Source organism: Netta rufina (genome assembly GCF_964035555.1).
Source record: "Netta rufina genome assembly, chromosome: 1".
NCBI classification, from domain to species: domain Eukaryota; kingdom Metazoa; phylum Chordata; class Aves; order Anseriformes; family Anatidae; genus Netta; species Netta rufina.
Window position 1 is genome coordinate 198208162 of NC_140123.1, and position 23029 is coordinate 198231190.

General features: G+C 38.8%; 1 protein-coding gene across 1 annotated transcript in view; it reads right to left on the minus strand.

Annotated features, from left to right (window-relative positions):
* Positions 1-747: 747 nt before the first annotated feature.
* Positions 748-23029, minus strand: part of SEMA3D (semaphorin 3D) — a gene marked incomplete at its 5' end in the record, with an annotated part of 98923 nt that continues 76641 nt past the window's right edge. The window contains 6 exons of the mRNA XM_084288471.1: positions 748-2181; positions 12439-12578; positions 14794-14858; positions 17172-17329; positions 18577-18618; positions 20483-20571. Of these exons, the coding sequence (XP_084144597.1) occupies positions 1768-2181; positions 12439-12578; positions 14794-14858; positions 17172-17329; positions 18577-18618; positions 20483-20571 (908 nt within the window). The 3' untranslated portion in view covers positions 748-1767. The remainder of the gene's footprint in view (positions 2182-12438; positions 12579-14793; positions 14859-17171; positions 17330-18576; positions 18619-20482; positions 20572-23029) is intronic.

Below are 23029 nucleotides of genomic sequence, written 5' to 3' on the forward strand. Positions count from 1 at the left end.
AGCTCCCTTTCTGAAGTCTGACATACACATTGCTGTATCTGACTTACAACAGAAAGGAAATGAACAGTGATGAAAATGGTAGCTACACAGTTATCAACCCGGGACTGAATGTGCACACAAACACCAACATGGGTAAGGGCAACTTTCTGAAGCAATGCTCTCAGTTCCTTAATGAGGCGCACACCAATTACACGGATTTCCCACAGACTTTGTTCTCCTCATCTGTAGAATGCATGAGAAACGAGTAAAGTCTGTCATTTTGGTATCCATCAAAGCTCTCTTCCATGTGAGGAAGTGGCTAATTTTTCATTTCACACTCAAAAAGGTGTGAAAGGCAAAATGGAGGACGTTAGCTGGAAGGGAAGAAAGAAGGGCTGTGACTCATAAGAAGAGACAGTAGGCCTGATTTTGAGCTTGTGTTTCTTGCTGCATATCAGGAATAAGTTCAATAAAATCATACTGATGTCAAACAGACAAGAATGAGGCCAGGGTTTCCTGCTTATATGAAAAGATTTACACTCCTACAACAAAAATATGAATTGAGGAACAAGGAACATTTTACAAATGGAATCATGGTATACAGCAAACTTCTAACTTACAAGTTTTATTTACACTTGGACATCTTTTGATTTCTTTATTTATAATAAAAGTATTAATTCAGACAATGCAAATTTTCAACTTAAAAATACATAAGACCTTTGGGAGAAAATCCCAAAGAATACACACATCTGAGGAACGTCAGCTCTGTGTCAAGAGCACTGGTCTCGGCCACTAAATATCTTCCCTCATCGTCATTTGTTTTAGCTTTCTTGTTGTCTTTTATTTTTCTTTTCCTCTGCATAAAATAAGGCTAGCAAAGGGCCAGAGAAACAGCCAGAGTACAACACTGAGAGGAACAGGAGAGGTGCAGGCAGGGATCCCATTATTTGTTAATAGGATTTGTGCACATACCTCCCACACACCACTTAGGAAATTTACTCCCAAGCATCTCAGTGGCAATTTCAATTAGGGTGAACATTTAATTTCAGCAGATGGACTGCAGACTGGTGGCTATCAAACTCTAATGAATAAGGCTTGATAATTTCCCTCTCTTAAACTATGATTATGCTTTCTCTCTCTCTCTCTATTTTTTTTTTTTTTAATGGGGAAAATCAATGTAATCCCTAAACCAATACTTAATTTGATTTTTCACTGAGCCTCTCTATGCTAGCAAACCCCACCCATGTGCCTGTATACAAGCCCAATGGGTAAATTAGCGGGTATTTTTGCAGATCTGTCACACATTTCTACCGTGCTTCTTATTCAGAAAGATGCCAAAGAACTATGAATACATCTACCCTCCCCTGAAATGGAGCCACCTCTGGGGTGGAACATGGCAGCAAATATTAACATGGGAACACAGACGCTAAATCCTATGTGAAAATTATGCAGAAAGTACAGAACACAGCTCGCGTAGCCTCAGGCTACCCAGAAATTAGCTAAAAGTGTACATCTTTTCTTTTTAATGAATGCATTCAAAATTATTGCCTGGCATGTGGTACTCCAATAAGAAACATCTCATTTTGTATCGAATCCCATTGTACAGTCTTGTACAGATTAATAGTGATGGTGAGCTATCTGATTTCAGTAAGAAGCAGTACTAATTCATAGGCAAGATGCACAAAAACATAACAGTATTTTGTTTTTGTTCTTGTTTTTGTTTGGTTTGTTTTGTTTTTGTTTTTGTTTTTTGTGGAAAATGTCCTTTCTTTAAATAGTGTTTGCAAACTATGTAGATGGTGGCCTGGCCGGCTCATGGTGCCTTCGGTTTCGCTTTTTTTTCATCTCCTGCACATGTTTCCATTTGGCACCACCCTTGTTTCGCTGTCGCCGTTTCTCCCGGTGCCACATCTGTTCACAGTACTCATCCAGGCTAAAGCTGGGGCTGCTGACGAGCTGGATGTAGTCCTTGTACCGCAGCCGGGACTCTGTCAGCAAATCCCTCACCCGGCCCTCCTCGTCCTCAGTTTTCTGAGTGCCTTCCATTTGGCCATTCTCAATGACATTTAAATTCAGCTTTACGATGGTGTGGACAAAGGTGTGTTCCTGGGCTTTGCAGAAATAGGCTCCTGCATCCCGTCTTTGCAAGCTGCGGATCAGCAGCCCGTGCTCGGTTTTGATGATCCTTTCATCTGCCTTCAGCTGCATGGTTAGACAGAGAAGAATGTGAATTGTGAATGTGAATTTCCTCAGAAAAAAAAATAGAACATGTGTCAGTGCAATACCAAAGTGGAGACAAGGCAGGGCGGGCACACTGCACACCCTGTCGCACCACAAGATGGGGCATGCATGGCTCAGATACCATGAGATCCTTTCAATTCCTGAGTTTTGCTCCTAACTATAGCATCTGCATCAGTGATATTTCAGCATGCATTAGTAAAGGATACATAGTGTACAGCTGAAAGGCCAGACAGCAGCACTTATCACACCAGAATGCAGTAGATAGGCTGCATTCTCCAAGGAAGGTTAGGCGGTTAGTGCCATAAATCTCATTTGTTTTTTAACTGCTTTTCTTGAGGTATCCATAATATATCCAATATATGGGGGTACTTGTATATCTGGAATGATCTGAGACATTATTGCATTGAAAATAACTACCACTGCTGATTTTTAAAGTGAAATGCTCTGATTTTTATCTTCTTCAACTGGGATTTATAAAAGGAAACTGATCCTGCCTTTGACTCACTGAGACATGCTTAAAAGCACCCAGTGAGGTTAGAAGAACTTATAGGGGAAAAAAAAAAAAAAAAGATTGCAAGTGAGAGCTGAAGTCTGTCATCATGGAACTGCAGTTTCATTTATAAATGGAAATATTTCCAAAAACATAGAGTGATATGAAATGCTAAAAAATAAGGTGCACCTTAAAGTAATAACACTGTAAGATAAGTTACATATTTGGTGATCTGAAAATTATTTCCAAAATAACCTAACTCTGAACTAAACTAAACTAAACTAAAATTATATATATATATATATAAAATAAATAACAAAATAAATAACATAAAATAAAAATAAAATAGAAATACAATACAATAAAAAAAAAAAAAAAAGTTGGGGCATTGGGCACCTAAGTATTTTTGCAGCTGGGGAACACAGAAAGTAAATGATTTGCCAAAGACCATATAAAGATTAGTAGCAGAGGTGTAAGCAGAAAGCAGAGCCCTAACTCCCAGACTCCAACACCAGCATTTCCTTTGAAAACAATCTTTTTCCAGCACAGAGCTGTCATCTCCCTGGCATGCGATGTTCTGCTGCCACACAGAGGCTGCAGGCCACAACAGCACCGAAGGGCCCGGGGTGCCTCTTACTCAGCCTGCAGCAAAACCAGTGTCTTGATCACAGCCTGAGCGCTGCTGGTGGTACTGTTGTAATGAAGAAAATCTTCTGCACAGGGCTGAGCACCGGCTTTAAAAAGAGGGGTGGGGGCAGAGAGAACCAACACAGAATCTGGAAAATTTCCCGGAGTGCACATCTGACCCTCCAACAGACTTCAGAGAATGAAGATCATGGAGGCATAAAGATGACTAAATTAGATTTATTCACAGTGGGTAAGCTACACACTGTTTCTTTATGTAAAAAATCTGCACACAATTCCCTCTTCTACTCCATGGGAAAAAAAAAAATGTATTTATACATATGATTCTCCATCTGTTATGATTCTAACTCACTGGTACTTTATCATAAGAGGGTATCTTGGAGCAAAAAGATGGATGAGGTGCCCTTCCCAGGGCTTTTTGCTTTCCCATTTTCTGATATTCTTTGATAAAGACTTTGGAAGGGTTAAATGATTTAAGAGACCTTTTCAAGATCAGCAGAAAATATAACACACGTGTATCTAAGTAATACATGAACAGAAAGAGAGTTTTCCTTGCTAGCCTGTATCAGCTACTACAATCTTCAGCAACCTATAGATTAGTAGATTAATCTACCTGTATATCTACCTATAGATTAGATATAGGTAGATATTGGCCTGTGTACTGCAATTGTTTTGACTGCATCAGAGAGGAGAAATCAAATGCTACAAAAACCTATGCTAGAACATGGCTCTGGCTGCCTGCTTCTGTGGCCAGGCATTGTTTGGATCCTGACACATGTCGATAGTCTTGTGTCAACCCTGAGTTTTAGTTTCTTTGTTTGTAAATTGGATATAATCATGCCTATTGGCACCAGCAGGGTGAAATCATGCTAATTTCTGAAAATTCCTGGAAAATTGATTATTTTCTGACAACAGGTGCTACATGAGCACCAGCCATATTTGATTTACTATACTGAGTTCCAACTGGAGAAATTATGGTCAAAACAGAAGAACAGACACAGAAGATAGCAGGGAGACAGATTAGAAAAGACCAAATTGGTTGCACACTGGAACAGGCTCCCCAGGGAAGTGGTCACTGCACCGAGCCTGGCTGAATTTAAGAAGAGATTGGACTGTGCACTTAGTCACATGGTCTGAACTTTTGGGTAGACCTGTGCGGTGTCAAGAGTTGGACTTGATGATCCTTAAGGGTCCCTTCCAACTCAGGATATTCTATGATTCTATGAAATTTTCTCTTCCAGAAGCTACAGCATAATAGTCTTCAATTTTATCAGATATTGGCACTTTGTCCCAAGTAAATGTACCTTCCTCATGGTTACAGTAAAAACAGAATCATAAAAGGTATAAATGAACCCAAAGATAAGTAGCTGTAGGCAGAAGTATGTCTAGGGCAGGTGTTTCCTTGTGCTGTTGTACTCCACAAAGCGAAGCAGGAGCAGAGGCCAGGTGGAAGTGCTCAGGGGTTTGGCTGTTGCAACATGACAAGGAAGCCCCTCTTTTTTCTGCCCAGGCTTCATGCTAAGAATGGAAAATCCTACAGACCCCCAGTTTGAGGAATTTAGGAAGAGGGATGGGAAGGTGAAGCTAATTTGCAGGCACTTGGGTTTCATAAAGCTCTATGCAAAGATCCAGTTCCCACATTGTTTCAGTGAAAACGGGACAGACCTCTTTGAGCTCAGGGCTGGATGCAATTGCAGTGGTAGCATCTGCCTATCGTGGCTCTGCCAGTATTGTAGTCTAGAGTGCCTTGACAGCTGTGTACCTCCTACACTTGGAAGTGCTCCAGCTGGCTCTTTCGGCTGGCTCGGCACCAGGCCAAAAAGCCCTCACTAGTGCTTCGCTGATTTTCAGTGAAAGGAAGGGAGAATAATGGCATATCTAGACTTGAAAAGATGACTGGACCCCCAAGTCCAGCACCCTGCTACTCATAAGTATTTACCGTTTGTGTAGCAGCCGTCCCTTTCTAGTTGTAAATGTGTTAACTCAGAGAGTTGCCCCACTCTGCCTCAGGATACTGCAGAGAAAGCTAACAGAGGCTAAATTGGTTGTGTCCCTTAATCCCAGCCCATCACAGCTTCTATTTTTAATGAAGCAGCATTCTTACAGAATGTCCTGTGTTAACCTTGGATATTGATTTACAGTGACTGTCACCTCCTTCTTCTCTGGGCCTTCATTGTTCATTCTTTTCTTATCTGGTAGGATGAAATTATGGCTCCAATTTCACACGTATTGAGCAACACTTCATTATTGTTTTTCCCCCTCACTTCTCTTTTTGGTATCCTGTTTATGTTGTTTTACCCATAGGTTCAGAACTCTTCCTGTCTTTCCTCTCTACTTTTTCCCCCATAGGGCTCTGGAGTTTCATAAACACCTGGCATTTCATTACTTGGTAGTAGATCTTTAACCTTTCACTTGAATGTTTAATGTGCTCTTTGGTTCCTGACCTATAGATGTAAAACACATTTTATTAAATTTTGAGGAGAGTGAAAAGGCTACTTAGATTAAATACATCATTCTGTTTTGGTCAACTGTGGATTCTTCTCCCCCCCAGTTATAATCAATACCTCTCCTTAAATATTTATAAATAGGGTTTTAAAAATTCAGAAGTACAACGGCTTTAATTCACAAAAAGCTTGCTGACATGCTTAAATTTCAGCATACAATAAAAATTAAACAGGAGAGAAATAGTTTTGTTCAATTGGGAACCAATTGTAAACCACAAAAAATGAAGCAATTGATTACCATTAACTTTCTTTTTTACTGGAGTGGGAGCAGGTGATTTTTTTTTTTAATTTATAAAAAATAATAATAATAATAATAATCTGAATTTTGTACATTTTATTCTTTACGGTAGGCACTTGAGGTTTGAAAATTACACTAAATAAAGTATGGCACATGCTATAGGAATTGGCAATATTTGATAAAGGAAAAATATCTCCATGTAAATCAAATTGATTTTTGCAACCTAAATTTAACAATAGGCTTTGCCAATAATGATGGCAAATCTTCAAACAATCAGTAAGTTGGAAAACAACCAAGGATTTGAAAGTGCTGTGGCACCAGGTTAGGTCAATGCCTTTTGTCCTTTGCTAATGATGTGTTTAGATAGCTCCCTCTTTACAAATAATTCACATGTCAACTCTTTCACAGTTAAAACACTGCACCTGTCTGGGAGAAGAAAGTGGCTTCAAAGCCTGCCTTCCCTCATTAATCACCATGTGAAAAAATGTTAGAGGTAAAGCTGGACTAATCATGGGTTAGCAGCAACCCCTGAACAAACTGTTGCAGGGAGGAGAGAGAAATGAGGAACATTTGCTTAGAAATCACATTCAACTTTGTTTTTTTCTATTGCCTTCTTATTCATTCTCACCATTTGAGTGGAAATAAAGATTACTCTGCTTTTGTTGGAATTATTATTATATGCAACTTTTTTTTTCTGTTGTCCTGGTAAACTAATCATGTAACTCCAACACAGCTGTAGAGTTAATTTCTCTACTTCTTCTTCTGCTGCTTTTTTTTTTTTTTTTTCCCTTTTTTAGCATTTTTTTAAATTTATTTACTAAGAATTCACAACTAAAATGAAGAACGTGTTGTTGGTAGTGACATTATGGAGAAATGTGCATTCTATTATTCTCAAGATGAAGCTAACTTCTCATTCTATGACTAATTTTTAAACTTTTACCCCCCGATATATTCAAATGAAAGCAGTAATATCACCTTATATAGCAGCTCAGAGTTACATCTTTTTTTCCCCTTAGGAAACTGTCAAAAATATTAGTCTTACTTGAAAATCTCAAGGTATTAGAAAAAAAATGCCAAGCCAATGAGTCATAATAAAATAAAAGAGTGAAAGCATAAGAGCTATAATTAGTCCCTAGGCTGCAGAATAAATCTTATTTTCTCCCACTCTTGATCTGTTTCTTATCGACCGAAGGATTAAGTCTGTGTCTGCTACAAAAATACTGAAATTCACTCCTGTTACAGAAATTACTACTAGAAATTTAGACCTTGGTATATGTCCTCTTCCTTACTCAGCTCTCTCATCTGACTTTTAGGTTTTAGGGCTGGCCTATGCATCCTTTAGCACCTTTTTTATATTTTTTTTTCACAAGATTCTTCTGAACAGATGTTTATAACAATGAAAATCACAGCCATCATGATGCAAGAATCTCCAGCCACAAAAAGATATGGAAACTTATGTCTCATTCACCAGCATACACCCACTAAGGTCAACTGAACAGGACACAGATCCTGGGCAAACTGAAAAATGTCTTAGTCTGGCTAAAATGTTGAAAGGAAACAGCTCTTCCCTGATGAGGTCATGCTCCTGCGCCCATCAAGTCCTATACAAGAGTGAGTCACGTTAGTGTACCTACCAAAACATCAGGCGGTCATTGGGCTGGGTCTGTCAGAAAAAACACAGCCTGTTTTCCTACCCCTGTGGAGTAGGAAAATGGGACAGGGTGAGAATGGCTGCAGAAGAAACTGGAATGTTCTTCTGCCTTTCAGGGGATTTATTTTCACCTCCAGGTATGAATATACCAGGAAAGAGAGAGTTAAAAGCGACCCGCACCTGTTCTGTCACTTCAGACCATATGGTTTGTTCTGTCCCCTTCATGGATGCGTGGCAGTTTGGCAGGCCCCAAGCCCCAGGAGGCCCACAGTGAAGGCCAGCCTAAAGCAGAAGGCCTAACACTTTCCAGAGCCACAAGGCACCGAAACTGAGGGCTTAATAGGGAGCCTTGCACTTGTGGTTTTTTTTTGTTTGTTTGTTTGTGTTTTTTTTTTTTTTTTTCCAGTCCTGATGCCTATTATATACCTAGGAATATAACACATAGGAATTTCAGAAAAAATAAATAAATATCTGAGTTTAAGCTTCAGGAAACTTCAGCACTTTAAGTCATTATGTAGAAATGACATCCCCACTTTATTTATTTATTTATTTGCTTGTTTGTTTTATGAACTCCATTCACCAAAACACTCTCCCTCATCTCAGTGACTGAAACTGCAAGCACAGGAACAAATGTGATCAATTGCATGAGCAACACTAACCACAAAAGCACTAGATATTTGACTCCTGACCTTAAAACAGCCCCAAACTACAGGAAAATGTACTCCCACTGGCAGCAAAATGACCTGGTGACAGCTCCTGGACCACAGGAGATCCTGTCCCTCCCCACAGGTTGCTCTGGCTGGAAGTCACACTCTGAACCATGACCCGAAGGGTGAAATGTTGGAGACATCCTGCTGGGCACAACGCTTCCCACCTATTCTGAATTTTGCCCTTTTCCTTCCCTCAGGAAGCTGTAATACATGTCAGAGAGAGTGTGTAGCTGTCTATTTGCAAAGCGAGGCTTAAAGACTTGCTGAGACATTGCAGCTACAGCCCTGGAACTAAAAGTCCGTAACCTAAGTTCCAGGTGCACAGAGTCATTTGCAAAGCATGGTATCGTCATCACAATAAGTTACACCGCTAAGACACGCACTGAAATAATGCACAGTGTTATTTGAGAAATCTGCTGCAGGAAGGGAGAGGGAGCAGAAAATATAATTGTAATGGGAAAAGTTATGGTGAGGCATTGGCTAAGCAAAGATCAAGCTACACATTAAATATGACTACCTTGTCGCTGTCACATATGGTATTTCAGTCAAGTAGAAGTACTTTGCAAAGAAAGTCAATTACTATGCCTGTCCTTGAATTTTCCAGGAAGGCCTCCAATTAGGCTCTAATACCAATGAACTCATTTCCACTGATAAAATAGATTCCAAATTAGGAAAACTGAAAATCTTAATTTAAAAATGCCCAAATTAAAAAAGGGATTAACATTTTAACCTGCAAATACTCTTATTCCCTTTAACAGGAAGGGTGATGCTCAGCTTTTCTACAGATTGAGTGGATTTATTTAGGCAGTCATATCTGAAATTAGGAATTTAACTTCTGGTACATGCATTTTTAAACATGACATTCATATATGATTAACTCTATTTTAAATATATATATATTTATTATTTTTTTTCTCTCTTTTCCTTCTAAAAAATGAAATGTCCCAACATGGTAATTTGAGATGTGAAAGCTGAGTTTACTCAGGATGAGTTCCAGTTCTTAGGAGACTGGAACTAAACTGGGTCAAAACACTAGAAAATAAGAAAAAGAATTCTCTGGCAGGAATCAAGCAAAACTAATAGCTATATACTGTCTTTAAGTGATCTGATCCTGTAATTGTCAATGTGTGCATATGCATTTATACAAGCTGCAACCTTCAAAGACTGGAAAAATAAATAAATAAATAAATAAAATAAACTAACAAAACCACCCCAAGCAGTTCCGGAACATGTGCTCCAACTTCTATTTTATCAAAGCTAGATCACAGAAACACTGCTATGGCTTTAGGGACAATATGTGGTAAGAAGCTATTTGCCTACTGTTAGCATTCATAATGTAGAAAATCTGTCTGCAGATTTCTTCTTCAAATTTTCTTCTAAATTTGCCTCAGAGGTTAATCTAGCCTTTTAGCAAAGCTTTACTTTTCTCATACAAACAGATGTCAGATTGTTTACACAGAGCAAGCCCAGTAAACATTTCTGTGGAAGGCTGCTAATGTGCAAAGATGTATACTGTGCGCTTGCTGGAGATTCAAATGCCATCACACATAAGTGCACATTTCCATCCTCTCTCCCTAGATCACAACCTTGGCATGCTGGGTACTCCTGTAGTATTAGGAATCATGGTGTCTGGATTACTGGTATTTGGTGCAAAATGGGAATGGGGGCCCAGACATTCCCACAATTAACCATTTAGAAACACAGATGTTGGTAAAAAATGGCATAGCCTTACTTTAAGCTATGTTATATAGGCTTTTAGCCTGCTCTGATTTTGTTCAAAAGTCAGTTTGATCTGCTGTTTGTTTTGTAATCAAATAAAAGAGAAATAAATAAATAAATAAACTGGGCTTCCTGACTTTCAGGTACCTGCACCTATGACATAGGAGAAAATCAATTTATTTATTTTTTCCTAAATTGAAACAGGTAAAACTTAGAAACAGCACTCCATAAGAGGCTTTCAAATCTCTAAAGTGCTGCTTCTTATGATACAGAAATATTATGTTATTCACAGAGACCTGACTGCTTCAGGTGAAGTTTGTAGCTCTGAGGAACTTGGACACATGCTGTAGTTGTGATGCATTGTTTAAAAAACATGACTGGGTCTCCTCATAACTTGATATGAACTACTGTTCAGAATTACAAAAAAAAAAAAAAAAAAAAAAAAAAAAAGTACCTGCTTAAATTTATTTTTAAAATTACTCTTTAACACATGGTTTGAATTAAGCAAATACTTTTCTTTTTTCTCTGATCACATATGTAATTGCATTTGCAAACTGCTGCCTTAGGGAAGTAGAGCACAGTCTTCTGTACAGGACACTTAAAGGTAAATCAATTAAAGCAAAAACCATGAATGCCCATAGGTTTTTAAAGCCTGATATACTTCTAGCTGGGTTTTCACTTTAACCACCTGTGGCTATGATCATGTTTGGCCTGCTGATCAGAAGACCACTTTTTTTTTTTCCCAATTATAGACTGTAATGGAGGTTAGAGGTGGTATTTCAAACCAGTAAGCTCCTTCCTTTGGCATTTAGTTCATGTTGGGGGAAGCAGTATGTCTATAAATTAGTGAGATGTTTATTCCCAGCAGAGGGAAGAATCTTTGCCAATCCAAAGCATAAGTAAGTAAAAGGGAGTAAATTAAAATTTCTCCATTTCTTATGGAGAAAACTCAGAGGTGACTCATATCCCTTTACTCTTGCTTCCTGGGTGAAACCATAACTGAGGTCTCAACTTTGAGGTGGCTTCATCCCTACAGATTTCCCTTCATGTTACAAGCAGTGCTTAGGGGACGACAGCAGTGAGGAAGGTCTCAACCAGAGGTGATGCTCTCATGGGCACCTGCCATGGCTTGCATCTCCCCAGCTTTTACAAAGAACTAGACTACTTTATGCACTCAGAAAACCTCACAGGACAGGTTATCATTGAGAGTGGAAGACTGGTTGTGTGTTTGTTAGTTCCTAATTTTTATCTGGGATGAACATTTAACAAAAAAGCATATCTAACGCCTGGGAACAGCTCTTCTTTTCCCTTCTTCTCCTTCCACGTTGCCATGGCTGCAGCCACAGCAGGACTTGGCCTCAGACACAAAATCATTCATGTAATAGAAAGGCTATGAAGGCTCCTGAGGTTTGAAACTCTCTCAAACCCAGTCCAGATCAGTCCCAATTGTTGACCTTTTGGGCATGTAAGAGGGCCCCTTTGTCACTAGGCCAGAAAGGAGTCCACAGGACATGGTACAGGGGCACCTGGAGGTTTTTCCAGCACTTCTCCACTGGTACAGACCCCAGAACTGCCTCCTGCAGGAGTTAAGGGCCATCACAAATCTCACTGCTTTCTACTTCAGGTGAAAGGTGCAATTCTTTAAAGTGACATCTCTACATCAGCACAGAGTGCCATTTCAGAAAAATCCTCAGACTCCAAAAAAGAAAAAAAAAAAAAAAAAAAAACAAACAAACAAACAAAAACAAAACATAACAAAACAAAACAAAAAAGGTCCTTGCTGCACAAACTGTTCTTTCTCTGGGGAGACAAAGAGAGAAGCAGCAAGACATACAAAGCCACAATGTTTAACAATATGAGGGAAGGTCAGACACTAAATGGAGCAGAGGTTTGAACATACTTTTGCCTGAAGAAGTAGTTGTGCTAGTTACTGAACAAAAAGTTTTGTTTGTTTGTTTGTTTGTTTTACTTGCAGTATTTATTTATTTTTTACCAGTATTTAAAGCCTAATTTCTCTATTTTTTATATATTTTTTTAATTTTTTTATAGAATGAGCATGTAATTCAAATTAAGTACCTAAATCTGCTTATGATTCAGTGCAAATGGCTTCTCTCTTCCCTAAATGGTGTTACCAGAATGCTGTGCAATACCTAAGGTGAGGCAAGGAAAAGTAAAACATTGGCTAATCCCAGTAACTCCTGCCTTTCAATACTCAGCTGAATTCTCTGCAGAGGAAACTTGTCTTGATGACTATAACTTACCTCTTCTCGATGTTCTTCTCCAGAGCGTTGAATGTACCACCTAATAGAGGCTTGCTGGGACTTAGGAATACATTCCAGAAAAGTTGAATTAAATTCAATGCCAAAAATCACCTTTTCATCAGCAGTTTCATGACTAATGCCTGGAAAGCAAACATGGTACAGGAGATTAACCCTGACCTTTTTTTTAAAGCAATGGGAAAACAGCCTGATTCAGAACAGATGCTATAAGAGTGAGTGAATTATAAAAAAGCAAAAGGAAACTTAACTTTTAGCTTAAACTATAACTATGAGGATTTAGAGGCGGCTGCTAACCTTTCTCCAGTGCAACTGTTTTTTAAGGAGGTCAATAAAATCTATATCATGAGCTTGCTCCATTTTAAAGCTGAAGCTTTTGCCTTTGAGGAATTTAAAATCTGGCCTATATTTTTCATTTATGTAATGCAACTAGTAAACCTGAGAGAGGTGGAGCAGCTGCTGAAGGTACATCATAGGGTCTGGTTTGTTCCTCTCAAACACTTTAAAGGAGTTGCAGGGCTAAAGTCAACTGAAGTTTGACTTCCTACAGTATAATTTGAAATTCCCTGTAGTATGTTTCAGACCAAACACTAAAGTACATGAGCAGATCTAAGCTCTTTCTTGGGGATTGGTAGACCTGAACAAGTCATTGCTAAAATCTGCAACACAATCTCCCTTTTCAGGCTGTCTTATTTGTGTCTTATCTGCCTTATCATCAGACTAAGGCAGTTCCTTACATCCTTGCAATAACAGAGAGGAAGGTGAAAGCAGTGTTGTCTCCTAAAATAAATGTTTGCTCAACAATAAAATGGATACAGTTTTAGATATATATATTTTTTTTTCAATATAATATATACATATATGAGATCTGCAGAAATTCAAGCTCTTTGCATTAAATACTTTTCTTTTATTTCACTGTGCCACAGAGATTTTAGTAGAGCCAAACAACTTCATGCAACCAATGCGGTTTCTGGGATGGAATCTCACACACTGGAGCACTGAATTTAAGTAGGTTTTGGGGCCATAATGTTGCTAATTATCACAAATAGCATAAATTAACCAAGAGCCTGGAGTGGCACAGGTCAGCTTCATGGTTTTATGGCACACAGAGGTTATCCCCAGCTGGATGAAATTTCTCTTGGTAGTGCTATGTCATGGAGAAGGATTAATACCAATTTGCGTGCTAAGTCATTTTATATTTGTCTAGGAAAACTGACTCTTCCAGTAGCTCTTTATCCGTCCAGAAAAATAACATTGTCAGTCTTTCTGCTAGCATTTCTACACCCTTGAGCTTTGCATGGTCTCAGATGCCACTGCTTGGAAGTGATGGCAAGCAGCAAGTGGGTGAATTCTGGCCTTTCGGTAATGAACAAGAGTTTTGCCACTGGCTTTAATGGTAATGAGACATTACCCTGACTTTGTTACTATGTCTATATGTACACATGTACAGCCAGAGTCCTCTACACTGTGCAACAGACTTAAGCTTTGATCCTGTGGCAAGCAGCTCTGATTTCTGCAGGGATTCACGCCGAGATCTGCGGCAGGCATCCAGCATTGCTGCGGCATGAAAATCACCAGATCAATGGAAAGTGGTGGCTTTTCCTGAATCAAAGCTTGAGTGCAGCAATACAATCAATACTGTTTTGACTGTGTTGCTCACTTTAATAAGCAAATATAAGAGCCCCAGACAAACCCAAACTTGGTTTTGAATGCTTTTCATTTATTTTATGCTGCCACAGAGATTGCCGTGTAACCACAGGATTTCATACTGACAGTGCACGCTGCAAGGGAACTGCTGCAGCTGCCAAAGGAGCAAGCCAGATTCTTTGGCACCCGAAAACAGGGTGTGGGAAAGGGAGGGGGGAACTGACAGGAGGGGGCGTAGGCTCTTGTTAATAACAGGAGTATTTAAGTAGCTGTGGGGAGGGGAAGGGGATGCTTTACCAGCTGGAGCTGGGTCTTAGGACTTACATCCAGTATATGTGATGGAAGGGGAAAAGTTGGTGTGTTCTGACTTAGCCCTTGACGGTTTCTCTGTGGGATTGTCTTCCCTGTTTCTGAGTTAACCAAAGTCCCAATAACTGCTTGTGGTGATATGTGTGATGTTTTCCCTCCCCTGGGTGGGTGCTGGGGAGGGATGCCCATACAGCATCCAATGATACTGCCCTAGACTTGGCTCCATGAATTTAACTGTGGGTTAATATATCTGAATCACAGGGCAGCTACTTTAATGGTGTTATTTTCCCCAGTTTAGCATGTTTTCACAGACAAACAGGAACCCTAAAAGCAAACTCTGTTGTCAAAAGGACTACAGAGCAAGGAAAAGTGCAAAATACTCACTGTCTTCCACATCCCAGCATTGTGCGACCGGGTCTCCATATTTGACATCTTGCCTTCTGGCTCGCCTATGGGAAGAGCATGAAAACTTGTAACACTTCAGGCATAATTGCTGGAATTCAACAGCAAAATACAGAGGGGCTCAGCAGATGTGGATGCACGTTGCTCCCACCCTACTGCTGACAATTACAGTCTTAACTAAAACCAGCCTCACCCTCAAAGCTGCATGTGGCCTAGAGAGATTTGTACAATTGACATCAAGAGAAAGGCCTGTGATTTGGGAAAACCACTGTGAGAGGAAAGAGAGGGGGAAAAAAAGAGAGAGAGAAGAATAAATCTGCCTGGAATAAAGAATGTGCCATATAGTGACATAAAGAATAGCTAAAACTGCTTTCAAACTGTCCATTCTGGGTGTAGGTCTCTTGGTGGGATGGACAGTCTTGGAATTATCTGGAAACATCCTTAATGCTGTGCCATGAAAAAAATCTGGGGTTCAACAAGTCATAATAAAACTTGAGCTCAGCATCAGCCCAAGGTAATACTGACTGATAAATCTGCCATTAAAATGAAGAGGAGAAAACTTATATTGTAGTTTGTCAGCAAAAAAATGCCAAATCTGATTATATTTCATCTGCATGTATAGAAAAAGAGCTTAAGCCAATGATCTGGTTCCACAATTAACTTTCTTTGTAACTTCTGGGTGTGTTACTTAAACTCACTGTGATTTAGTGTAATTTTAGTGTCATAGTATTAAAAAAAAAAAAAAAAAAAAAAAAAAAAAAAACCACTTCTTCCTCTGTGAATGATTGCATTTATCTCCCAAGAGTTACAAACATGTTTATGTTTTAATTTTTTGGTGGAATAATTGAAGACCTGGGGAGGAGCTCCCTTTCTCACAGTCACACTAGAGCAAGACCTCACATCTACAGAGCAATGCCTCAGCAGGAGAGTGGGTTCCCAAGGCTGAACTGTCTGCTGCGGTGAAAGCTGTAGACATGCTGGAAGCACAGGCTGCTAGATGGAAGAAAAACATCCAACTGATCTACTGGAGGATTCCCAAGGCTGGCCACCCCATCCTTTGTTTCAGAGCCACAGACTTTTGGCCTACCCACCAAACTGCACATCTGTTGAAATGCATGGACCATCAATCTCCATGCTCCAGCCCACTTCAGACTTCAGCAGGCCTCATGTGTGACTAACTTTGCAGTGAGCCTGAACACTTGCTTTTCTCCTTTCATTTACGCTTCTCTGAATTTAGTTTGCTTTGGCTTTGAGGGAAAACACATAAAGTTCCTTGACACCATGACACAATAACCTATGACTCATTAACTTCAATGCTTTGTCTAATTGCTCAGGTCCCAGCCCTGCAGCCCCTGAGGTAGAAAATTTCATTCCAGATCCTGAGCTCAGACTGCAACCTCTGACCCTGGCTACAAGAATTACTGTCAGGAAGGCTTCATGCAAAGAGCAGTGAAGGGGCTGTGGACTCCAGCTCAATCAGCCAGCTGAGAGCAATGGCTAAATCAGCCAAAAATTCCAACAGGCACATCCCACGTTGAATCAACAGCTTAGCTAATGCACTGCTGGAGCCTGCAGCACACTCTTCCTCCATGCAGATCCATGCTGCAGCCCTAGCTGGTAGGTAGAGAGCTCAAATAAAGCCTCTGTCACAGTAGAAAAACTGCTCCTGCTGCAGACCAATCGCACTACTTAAATCTCTGTCTCCCTCTCATGGCTAGACCACAAATAAAATTTAGGAGAGTGGGCTACGTTATCTGAGTTAGTTAAATTGGATAGGAAAAGCTTTTTCTTTTAGATCAGGGAGTTAAATGCATTTCATTTATTGAGTTAAATGCATTTCATTGCTGACCAATCTGGGATAATAGAGTGGTAGTATCCCAGTAGTGGTAATATCATAGAATGGCTCCAGTTGGAAGGGACATTAAGGATCATGTAGTCCCAACCCCAGGATTGATAACATTTGCTTCATAACTATGGTGGTGCCCTGAACAAAAAGCAAAAGCTTATGAGGCTCTCACATCTCTCTTCCATTGTCACAGCCTGGCCCTTGATCTGAGCATCTCATGCCTTAAAGAATTCAGCATAAAAAAGGAAAGTGATGGATTTATTATGTTAGCTGCAGTAGCTGAGTTACTGTCACACACACTTAAACAATGCTGTGATGTCTTCCCAGCTCTTCAAGCAGAAAATGTGAAACATGGCCAGAGTTTGATCAAATTTTAAGGTAAATGACATGCTATGTTAAAGTAATAAAAAAAAAAAAAAAAAAAGTGAAAAAGGTGACACATTCTTATTGGGAACCTCTTAAATTCTTGCAAGCAGCAAGATCTTTTACAGCACATGATATATTTTTTCCTTACCTTTTAGAAGTGGGGGCATATCTGGAACAGGAGTTTCCATCCCAGGCACAGTATGGGTCTCTGGCAAGGCAACAGTCTGCACAAGCCTTCCCATACGTGTGACATCTGTGCAGAGAGAGCTGAACCAATCCATCCCTGGAACCAATGTACAATTGCTGCTGCAAATCAGGCAAAGCGAATGAATTAGGATCTTTCTCCAAGTAGCCCAGTTAAAAAGTTCCCTTCCTCCGTGCCACACTTGCAGACTTTCAACCTTGTCCCAGATTTTTGAAAAAAGAAGGAGAATTCCTCCTTTACTGTAAGCTGTTTCTCAGGGCTCAGTGTGAACTGGCCATTCCCCACTAATCCCTGATGGAAAGGGGACTGCCGTCCTGGAAAGACACCAGCACTCAACACCCTTACACTGTGTCAAAAACCAAACCAAACCAAAAACAAAACAGAAGCAATCTATGGCAAGGAGGCTTTATTAACACATTTAAAAATAAGGGGCTGGATAGCCATGACGTTCATGACGTTATGAGTCTGGGAACTAGTGATGACTTTGTGTGAATAAAGCATCATCTTCTGCTTCTGATCTTCAAGTAATATGAGGATAATGTTACCCCCCCCCCCCTCCCCCCCAGTGGGTGAGTGGATTGCTTGTTGAGACAAGGGTGGTCCAAGTGCTTGCTGTTGAGCCAGAACTGGCTCATGCAGCACTTCCAGCTGGCTTGCCACCTTTTTTGGGGGGAGATGGGACCCAGCTGTGCTGTGCGTGCCTGAACAACAAAATACCTCCTGTATTTGGTGTGTTCTGCCGGAGATGCTCTGGCCACCTCCATGGGGACGGAAGGGGTGGCTCTGGTGTCATGCTGCCTCCCGAGTCTGCACGGAGCTGCACAGGGCTCAGAGCTATCCTGAAACCCTTTCCCATAGGGGGAATGCCAACTGGGACCAGTCCCTGACAGGAAGGGACCACCCGGATTTAGACTGTGAGTTAAGAGGAGGGGGGCTGGTGTGCAGGCTGTGTGTGCACAACATTCAGCACAATGAGGCCCTGAGCTCTCCTGACTACTAATGCATAAAAAATAACAATAATAATAATAATTTATTGTTAGATTGCAAAGAGCCAAGTATTTCTAATGTCCAGAAAATGAATGTGCATTGACTTCATTCACAAATCCCATAGCCATATAACTGAAGATTTGTTTCCATGAATAATTACTAGCTTGGGTACACAAATTACTGTTTGTAAGCAAATGTGAATTAGGCAGGGAAACAAGTTCAAACATGTCCCCTTCTTTCCACATCCATTTTAAGAGTTATCCATGGAAAGTTTGGCCAATAAGTAACAGGCACCACCTGAAAATTACAAACTGTTCAGTGTACCATATATCCTGCAGTAATTAAATGAGCTTGTGATTACCTGCTTCTGAGAAATCTCCATAGTCGAGATAAATGAAGGGTGCTAAAAAATAAGTTAGGAAAGTGCATTAGTTTACACATTCCCTTTTGTTAATAAAATGAGAACAGACACTAACTTACCCAAAAGGTAAATTAAATTACAGATTAATTTATGTGGTTTAAACTAATATTAAAACAAAACAAAAACAAACAAAACATTACATTCTTGCTTCCAAAAATACATCCCATAATTTTTCCCTGCTACTTACAAGGTGACTGGCTTTAATTCTTAGAGTATCCTGACCTGGGGACTGGCAATGAGCCTTTGCATCAAGTTAAGTTCTTATTAAACGCTATTTGCATGGCATTTAAGGGATACAAAGGCAGATCTTCTTCACTAGGATGCATTTCACTTCTGTGAAAGACAGTGAATTTTTTGCCAGTGACTGATGTAAGAACAGGACAAAGCTCTGAGTATTATCTGTCTCTTAATAGAAGATAATTAATCTATGCCTACTGTTTAATGTTAATATGGTTCTAGAAAATAAGAGATGTTTTTTTCAGCCCCTCACCACCTTTAATTTTCTGGATTCAAAACCATAGAGGTAAAATAAATGTTACCAGTAAAAATGTGAAGGAATGTCTGCTGAGTAGAAAAAAAAATAAATAACCTTTTATTTTGTTTTGTTTTAAATATGATATGGTACATTTGCCCTTGACGTTATATTTTAAGAATGCAGCAAATTGGTGCACATGCTGAAACTCCTGATTAGTTGGCAGGCCAGTGAGTAATCTTGGTATTATCAGAGCAATATTTATAATCTGTGTCCAAGAAGGTTAGAAGAAGGCATGGAGAACTTTTAAATCAAAGTTTTATCATACATCTGACATATCAAAAAGCATTACAAAAATAATTTTTAAAGATTCTGTCCTCATGCTTGGAAAACACAGCCTCTAAGACTCAAAATCATTTCTTTAGCATGGACAGAAATTCTGGCTGAGACCTCATATAAGAGAAAGAATATACAGGGACATGATCAAAATGCCAGGGACACAGATAAACTTTAATGAAAAAGCAAAGTGAAAACTGAAGAAGAGCTATATAGGTGAAGATGAAGCAAAAGAGCTATGTAGGTGAAGGTGAAAAAGAAAAGTGATAATGCAAAGAATGAAGAAGAAACTGCAAAATGGAAAAGAAATTCAGCCGGAAAAGCACATCTCTATTTTTCTACTGTAATGGAATGTGTGTGTGTAAGCTTCCTCACCAGCAATGAGGTTAATAAGAAATTATGCCTGTGCAACAGAAAGAAGGTTTTTTGTTTGTTTGTTTTTTACAAGTTCTATTTATGAATAATTTAATGGTGTTTGCAGGGCTCTGGTGACTTTTCTTCTCAGCCAGAATAACCAAATCAAAATGGTCAAAAACACTCCAAAAGATTAAAACCCACTCCAAAAGATTAAAACACAATGATAAACAAAACCTGCTTTATTTTCTTTCAGTTTTCAGTTCCTAAGGTGTTTTATTTTAAAGAACTTCTCTATATCTGTGAATTTTTTTGGTTTGTTTGATTCGTAAATTACAATTATACAAAGAATAATCATAAAGCTGAGACAACTGGAAAAGTAGCATTAAAAATACAATAATAATAAATGATTTGTTCTCATAATAAGATTGCAGACTAGAACAAGGCAGGAAAAATAGGACTTCCTATGAGCCTGAAAAATCATGGCCTGTTTTTTTTTTTGTTTGTTTGTTTTTTTGTTTGTTTTTCAATTAAGTCACCAGAGAATACCAAGACATTTAAAAATTTACATAGTGTCCCTCTGAAAACTCGAACTAGTTCCAACAAGCAAACAACCATACAGACAAGGCCAGTTTGGGCCTTAAAGTTCCCTGAATAATAGAAATACTGTCTTTTAATTCTTACCTTGAATATCTGCAGCTCTTCCAGGACCACCTCCTCTTTAGTCCACTTCTCCTTGGTGATGCTCACAACCTTCAGGACAGTGCCTACATCTGAAACAAACGTTTAGCAAGTAAACCCCACTGTTACATCTCAGCTACTCCATTTCTTACTTTATATCAACTTTTATATATATATATTTTAAAAAGTGATGCTGTAAACTTAAACTAGAAAATAATATAAATAAAAAATAAACAATACAAAGAAAAGAAAAGAAAAGAAAAGAAAAGAAAAGAAAAGAAAAGAAAAGAAAAGAAAAGAAAAGAAAAGAAAAGAAAAGAAAAGAAAAGAAAAGAAAAGAAAAGAAAAGAAAAGAAAAGAAAAGAAAAGAAAAAAGAAAGAAAAGAAAAGTAAAACTGTGCACTGAAAATAAACCTAATGCATCAAGGATGTAGCCTTCAAATTGGACCTGTCCTTGGTGCCATGTAGGTATCTATCACTACCTACATAACTATAAAAGATATTTGGTTTTACCATATGGCAGAGCCAATGCAATTGTAGACTGTGCTCAACAGGGGTGGTCTAGCACTGCTTCTACACAAAAACACATACATACAAATACTCATAAGCACAAACACATTCATGATCCCAGCTGGAACTTTCTGCATGTTTCCTTGAGCAGGAATTGGGACCCATCTGACCCCAAACAGACCCATTTTTTATTTTTTTTTTTATTATTATTTTTATTTTTTAGGATTACTTTTCATCAGCACAGCTTCTTAATCAGAAGTAGGTTTCATTTTAGTCTGGCAAATTATGTAATACATTTTTTTCATTTCTCTTTTTATTTTAGGGAGATTTTTACACAAAATCTCCATTCAACATAAAAAAAAAATGATTAAACATTGCAAAATTTATTTCTTTATGCTACCTTGAGATTATTTATTAATATATATTTTTTTATTTTATCTGATCATTAATTTCAACTTGAATTCATCATCTGTAAAAAAAAAAAATAATAATAAAAAGATTGTTTCAGACCATTACACATTGTGAATCTTTACTGGCCTTGGGAGAAAAAAATGCGCAGGGAAATGGGTTGGGTGCTGTGTGGAAATTCAGTGTGGAAATGACACAGCACAGCTTAGTGCTAAGCATTATCCATCTTTTTGAAATAATGGAAAATAATACACTGTAATGGAAAGAATGAGAATTTATTTGTATTTCCAAACAAAAAGATCATATTACCAATCAAAGTATTTCAGTTTGTCTTATATATTAGACATTTGTTTTGTTTGGACATAATTTCCAAAGCCTGTGTATGTTAAAAGACCTGCAGCATGGTTGCATGTGCCTGTCTTTCTAAATTCTACAATAACATCGTTACATACATTCAAACACAGAGTAGGTTTCTGATCTGCTGCTAAAAAAATCTCATAGGTTATTTGGTATACTTGTATTCAGTTTCTCTATGTGCTATTTGAAATTTTATATTTGTGTTTAGATTTATTTTTTTTCCATAGGACAAGTTTAGAAGATAAAATGGAACAAAACCACATGCCTCTGGAAAAGAAAACTCATTTTTAATGAAAGCATGATAAAAAAGTATCTGCATGTTATGGAGTGCCACCTAGTGACTGCATGGTACCTGTGAGCCTGGACACCTCCAAACCAAATGAATTACTCTGAAGAGTTAGCACCAGTGCTGGATAGTGACAGGTAACATGGCAATATTCTGGTTGCTGGTCTCTCAGTATAATTTTATTCCTATGACAGATTTTGTAGCAGAGGATAGAAAACATCTAAATGCAACCTCTGCAATCACTGAAAGAATATCTTGTATATTTTAGCTCTAACTCATCTTTTCTTATACATTAATTTTCTTCACTAGTATGACTAGAAAAGCAATCTCTAATGGGTACTCTCAAATCTTATGCAGCTCACAGCCTGAATTTGTTCACTTTCATTTGCCAATGACTATATTAAAGATTACTTTCAGAAAGAAACAAAGATTTTCTGTCATCATGGGTAAATTTTATTCCTAGCCACCCCAGACAGCCAGGGAGCAAATGCCACATTAATGTTCTTTTCTATGAAAATGCACTTTTCCATTTGACACCACTGCACTGTGGTTGTACTGAGTTGTGGGGACTGTAGGGGAGTCTCACACCTTCTTTTTTGGAAGACAGAGTTGTGAAGTGGATTGAGTTGAAAGATGTAAATGAAAAGAGAGAGGCTCTCTCTGAACTTGTGTATGTGACAGTGCATCTGAGATCCTCCTGAAGGCTGAGAAAACCCACACATTTTAAAAGACGATGTTCTGTGACAATTCACACCGGTCCCCAGATCACTTCAGGGTATGCATAGTTATCGAACTGTATAGTCCAGACAAAATGCTGCACAACCCAACAACAATGGGGTAGGATTCAAACCAAGATTTAGTTTCTCCAAAGCTCATGTGAATCCTCAGATAAATCTTTTCCCCTCTGTGTACCTCAATTTCACCCTCAGTGAGATGGGGATAATGGCAATGGCCTCCTTAGTAAAGCATTCAGATCTTCTGGTGCAAAG